The 5829-nt window shown below is 56.2% G+C and overlaps 1 protein-coding gene across 1 annotated transcript in view; it reads right to left on the bottom strand.

The window, feature by feature from the left end:
- Nucleotides 1-5829, bottom strand: part of CBX2 (chromobox 2) — a 14929-nt gene that overhangs the window by 8593 nt on the left and 507 nt on the right. The window contains exon 3 of the mRNA XM_014527073.2: nt 5716-5806. Within this exon, the coding sequence (XP_014382559.1) occupies nt 5716-5806 (91 nt within the window). The remainder of the gene's footprint in view (nt 1-5715; nt 5807-5829) is intronic.

Genomic DNA, 5829 nt, shown 5'->3' with positions numbered 1-5829 from the left:
TGGCCCGTGCCCTGCCCTGCCCTGGGGCACGGCCGGGTCCTTTCCCCGCCCGGGGATGCTTTGGGCTGGGAGGGAGCAGGGGTCGCTTCTCCAGGCCCCGGGGGTGGGGGCCCGCACCGATGAAAGGCCGTGGTGTTGGGGCCCGAGCTGCCCACGGCCACGGCACGATGCACGCGGGGCCGTGGGCAGAAGCCGTGGGCCCGTCTGGCCCAGGGCTTGCGTCTCGCCCCCCGTTTCTCTCCGGGGTCGGCGTGTCCCGGAGAGCCGGTGCTCATTTTGTCCCGCTTACGCAAGAGCGAAGGCGACCAGAACGGCGGTTCTCGGCTCTTTCAGACCGCAGGGCCCTCCCTTGGAAAATGCCGGCTTAGTTTTCCCAGGATTTTTGACTGCAGGCAAATAATAGAGCCGTTCTGTTGCAAAGAACCTGGGAAGACGGTGCCACGGCACAATGGTTTTGACGCTACGGGTTCCCATCGGAAATCCCTTGGTTTATCTTGCGAACTGTGCTTGCCCCCCTCCCGGTGCTGACCGTGTGCGGCACCCTCGGGAGGGTCTCGAGGCACCCCCTGTTTGCAATGCGGACCTAGACTAGGCTGGAGAAGCAACAGAGCGACCGAGATGCAGAGGAGGGAGAGAAAGGGCGAGGGGATGAAGCCTGTGGCTGCTCCCGTGTGTCCCAGACAGCAGTGGGAAGATGCTGGCTGCCTGCCTCCTGAGTTATCAATGGGATGAAGTGAACTTGATTGGAGTTTTTATTAACGATGATGATATCTGAAAACATCCAGTTCGGGTCTGGGGGACAGCTGCAGTACAAGTCCCTAATTGCAGCAATACTCCACGAGATGTGGCCGTGTTCTGGGGTGACACGATGCACACGGCGTCAGGAGGTGAGCTCAGCTCTGCTGGTGTAAATCCAGATTAACTCCATTTAGCTGAGACAAGCATCTGGTCGATCCTCTGTGAAAATCCATTACATGTCCGTGCACTTCGTTCAGGGCCTCAAACTGCAAACGCGGGGTCAGTTCTTGCATGTCTGTAAAGTGCCGTGAAGGCTCGTGGCACCGTGGCATTGCACCGTGGGAGAGGATTATTAATAATACCGTGGTGCGCTCGGCCTTCCTGCAGCTTTAGGGACCTCTCGGTCCTGTCGGGGCAACGAAGCTCATCGGGGCCGATCTGGGCTAGAAGAAATCGTGCTTGAATCCCGCGTGTGTGGTTCTGCCTCCGCCGGAGAGCAGTGCCGCCTCCACCAGGCTATTTTGAGTGTAGGAAGTTGTCCTGGAGCACAACCCTGCTTCCTGAGACTGGAATCCGATATTATCGGAGCCAGAGCTCTTGGAGAATCCCTGAAAGCAGGAAGACGAAAGCAGTCATCTCATTAGGGGAAGGCGGCGGGCTGGCAGGTTTTGAAGTGCTCTGCCCATATAACCATAACGAGCCCGAGACAATGGGAGTCTTGTCTGCTCTTATCGTGTTTTACTGTTTGCTTTTTACAACTTACTGCCTTTCCAAGGCTGCACCAGCTCACACCGGCAGTCAGAAGCACTTGGTTCAGGTCTTGCAGGCCGAGTCTGAGAGGTCCCAAAACCTAACGCCGTCAGGTGATTTCTCCTTCCCCAAGCTTAATTTTTGTAAAGTTGCCTTCCTCCTGGGCAGCATTTTGCAGCACACGGAGCGGGAGAGATCGTAGCCCTGCAGACGGGAGCTCTGCGCTGCTCCGATGCTGCGCTCACAGCTACGTTGGCTCGAGGGACAGGCCGCTGCGCACACTCAGCAGCGAGGAATGCGCACGCTGGAGCAGCCTCCATCTGGGCGCCAGCAACGTGAAAAATCACGTCTGGGAATAGGCATAGGCTCCCGCAGCCCCGCTTAGGCCCTTTCCCTGGCATGGCCGGGATCTGCCGAGGCATTTCCACCGTAATTCCTGAGTGCTTACAAAGAGGAGCAACAGCCTGCTCGTTCTGCCTCTCCAGGCAGCAGGAAGAATAGTTGGGCTGGTGTTGGCGGCTGGCTGGTCTGTCCTGGCGAATGCATTGCTGGAGGAAAGCAAAGCCCAAGGGCTTTGCAGATGTCTGGGGGGGAGCCGGGGTGTTCTCACTTCCAGGCCAGCCTGGCTGGAGGGGATTGACTTGGCAGTGGTGACCCTGTCTTCTGCCTTGTCCCTCCGGACCCAACCGAGCCCTTGCAGCAAGAACATATTTCTATAGCGCCAGAGTGCTTTGTGGCCTTCCCTTTGCACTCTGCCGGGGGTTTTGTACCCATCTCAAGAGGGGGAGGGATGTGAACAGGAGGGCTGCTTTAGTGCTGTGCGGAGGGCTGAGGTCTGGCCTCCCGGCTGCAGGAACTCTCCTGTGGCCCGGCTTCCCTTGCACCCGCGCCTGGACAAGTCCCTTTGGTGCTAGTCTGCACCGGTGGGGTCGGGCACTTACTTCATTCAGAAGCCAAAATCCGGGTGAGTGGAGAGGGAGCATCTATTTTATCATCTATTCATCTATTTTACATCCCCACGTTAGAGAAAGTGGGCACTTTGTCTACAGAGGGAATGGGAATGCCGTCTCCTCGGCCAGCGGCGTCCAGACAGCACGTGGTGTTCCTAGCCGAAGTCCTTAAAGCACATGGGGCTTGTCAGCCAGCTCTCAATACCGCCACAAGTTTGACATTATTTGGTGGGTTTCTTACGGTTCCTGCGTCCTACAGCTCTGCGCGTTTCCCAAAACGGGACTTCCTAGCTTTTGTGGCTCCAAAGAAAGCCTTGACAATGTGGTCTCTCAATTCTCAAATGAAACAACAAACCTCCAAACCAGAAGCAGTTGGAAAGAAACCCATATTTCTTGTTGTTTCTTAAAACCTCGTGAGTTTTTCTTGGGTGCGGCTTTTAGATGCTTGGGGTTGGCAGTACTAGGGTATGGGGTCTTCCTGGAGTCTTAACTCTCGGCCCTTTCAAGGGGTTAGAGTGTTTAATGAGAAACCCAAATATTTGCCCCATGTAATTAGCTATTTATGGTTCAAAACAAGGTCTTTTTGATGGTTTAGAGAAGCCAAAGTTGACCTGCAAGCAGTGCCTCCCCTGCAGCTCACTGGAAGACCAAAGGAAAATATATGGAGGATGGATTCAAAGAAGCTGTGGTGAGGAACGGGGGTGGTTTTACAAATGAACAGGAGAAGTGCGGAAGGGGGAGAAAGTCCTGGCGCAGTTGGCTGGGGCTAAGTGGAGTTTGCACCTGCCGGGAACTGGACGGGCTGCTGATATCGCTGCCTTGGGCTGGACCAGAGCAGGGGCTGGGGGCGGGAACGGCCTCCCGTGTGCTGCCAAACCCCAGCTGCTGGCAGACGCGTCCTGTCCCCGGGTGTCCCTCCCATCTGCGGCTGTGACGGTGGCTGTGTTTTGTGAGATGCAGTTAATGCCGGGACTGGCACGTTCCCCGGCTCCAGCCGAGTTAAGTGACAGCGAAGCCAATAAACTCAGCAGTTGCTGGGACAAGCTTTGGCATATAAAAAAAATGAGTTTCAGCCTTCTTCACGAATCTGGTGGGACCTCATTTTAAAAGCCTCCCCTGGCCTGTCGGAAATCTCACGTCACGGCTGGAGCACGGGGCCTGGCATGTGAAGGTGGCCAGGCCGGGTGCGTTGGGTATCAGATGAAGTTTCGTAGACTCGTAGAGTCATGGACATTTGGGCTGGAAGGGACCTCGCGAGATCATGGAGTCCAGCCCCCGGCCAGGGGCAGGAAGTCAGCTGGAGTCACGTGGCCCCAGCACCATATGCATCCAAACGCCTTTTGAATGAGTCTGGAGTAGGTCCTTGCACCCCCTCTGTTCCAGCCCCTGGACACTTGGACTGTCAAGAAATTTTTCCTTATGTCCAGTCTGCATCGGTCTTCCAGAAGCTTGTGGCCATTCGACCTTGTCATCCCTTGGGGAGCCCTGGTGAGCAGGCGTTCTCCCCGATCCTGGTGCACCCCCTTATGTACTTGTAGGCTGCCACCAAGTCCCCTGAGCCTGTGCTTCTCCAGGCTGAAGAGTCCCGTGTCCCTCAGCCTCTCCTCGTAAGGCTTCCCTCTTGGGGGGGGCCCAAAACTGGATGCAGTAGTCCAGCTGGGGGCTCACTAAGGCCGAGTAGAGCGGGAGGATGACCTCCCTGGTTTTGCTTGAGATGCATCGGTGGATGCATACCAGAGTTTTGTTCGCTTTGCCAGCCATGGCATCGCATTGGTGGCTCATGTTCATCTTGTGGTCGATCAAGACCCCCAAGTCTCTTTCGGGCGTGGTGGTAGCGAGCGTAGCACTGCCGAGCCTGTAAGTGTGATGCTGGTTCTTCCTCCCAAGGTGGAGCGCCCTGCACTTCTCTGCGTTGAAGGCCATCAGGTTTTGGTCTGCCCACCTTGCGAGTGTGTCCAGGTTGGCCTGTCCTCCAGCATGACCGCCTTCCCCCGTAGTTTAGTGTCACCCGTGAACTTTGCCAGTCTGCATCTGACGCCCAAATCCAGATCCTTAGTGAAGATGCTGAAGAGTACCGGCCCGAGCACTGAGCCCCGAGGGACACCACTGATCACCTTGCGCCACGTTGGTTCGCTCCCATCAACTAATGCTCTTTGGGTCCGAGCCCAGAGCCAGTTCCCCGGCCGTCGGACCGGGAGATGGTCGAGGCCGCAGCTCCCCAGCTTAACCATGAGGACATCGTGGGAGACCAAATCAAGGGCTTTCTTGAAGTCCAGATATATGACATCAACCTCGGCTCCCTTGTCCAGGCAACGCGTCACCTGGTCGTAGTCGGAGACGAGGCTGGGCAGGCAGGGGCTTTCCGCAACCAACTGGTACGCCTGAAGATCGGCGGCTTCCCAAAGACACGACCGAGGCTTCTGGTGAATACAAAGCAGATTTAGCAAACCAGACCTATGAAGGGAATTGAATTTTGAACAGCGCTGCAGTTCACACGCTGCCAAGCAGAGACACCAGGCTGGACTTTTGCTCTGATCCCCACATGCTCTGGCCTGACGGACAAATCCTGCCATAATGGCCACGGACGGAAGCTGCAGTTGGAGTTTCATCACCCACCATTTAAATGAACTTAATCTGCTCATTTATTTCTCCAGCACAGCTGCGAGACTCCTCTCCTAGCTGTTGCTGCCTCCGAGTGATAAATATTTTGTAGCTGTTGAGCCAAGGAAGGAAAATATAAGCTGACTGTGAGCAGCAAACCCAGCCTCCGGAGAGGGACAAGGCCTGTCTGGATTGGACTGGGGCTCTGGGCCGGGTGGGGTGACAGGGCCCAGGATGGGGAGAAGAGGTCTGGTGCTCTTGCACTTTCTAGTACAAGGAGTTGCTTGTTCTTGGTCGTGCTCTGTGCTGTGCAAGCATGCCTCCACGGGCTTTCCCTGCCTCCGAGCACCCATCCTTGGGAAAGCATGCAGTGGACAGGTGGATGGGGTCAGGCTGGCGACGAGGCCGTGGCAGCGTTGCAGTATCCCAGGATGGCGATGACGCAGCATAGCACCATTTCACAGACAGTTTTGATCCATCGTAGAGCACTTGAATGTAGGCAGGGGTTGTGGGTGCTTCTGTTGTCTCCATTTGCAGCATGTGCTTGTGTGCCAGGAGCGGCAAAGCTGTGCCCGCTTGCTCGGAGAGGTTCTTCCAGGGAATCCTTCTCCCCACAAGAGCTGCCCTTTAGGGTTAGGAGCCTTCGCTCAATTCCTGGTGTCCTTAAGACCTTCACATCTGCCCATGCTCAGATAGTGCCAGTGCCACTGTCTCTGTCCCTGTAGTGACTTAGGATCATCTGGGGACAGGTCGCCGTTGTAGCCACGCTACAGACACAGGGTACAGACAG

This window comes from Alligator sinensis, unplaced genomic scaffold (assembly GCF_000455745.1).
Source record: "Alligator sinensis unplaced genomic scaffold, ASM45574v1 scaffold2241_1, whole genome shotgun sequence".
Lineage (NCBI taxonomy): Eukaryota > Metazoa > Chordata > Crocodylia > Alligatoridae > Alligator > Alligator sinensis.
Note: the sequence above shows the minus strand (reverse complement) of the source record. Positions and strands in the feature narration are given on the sequence as shown.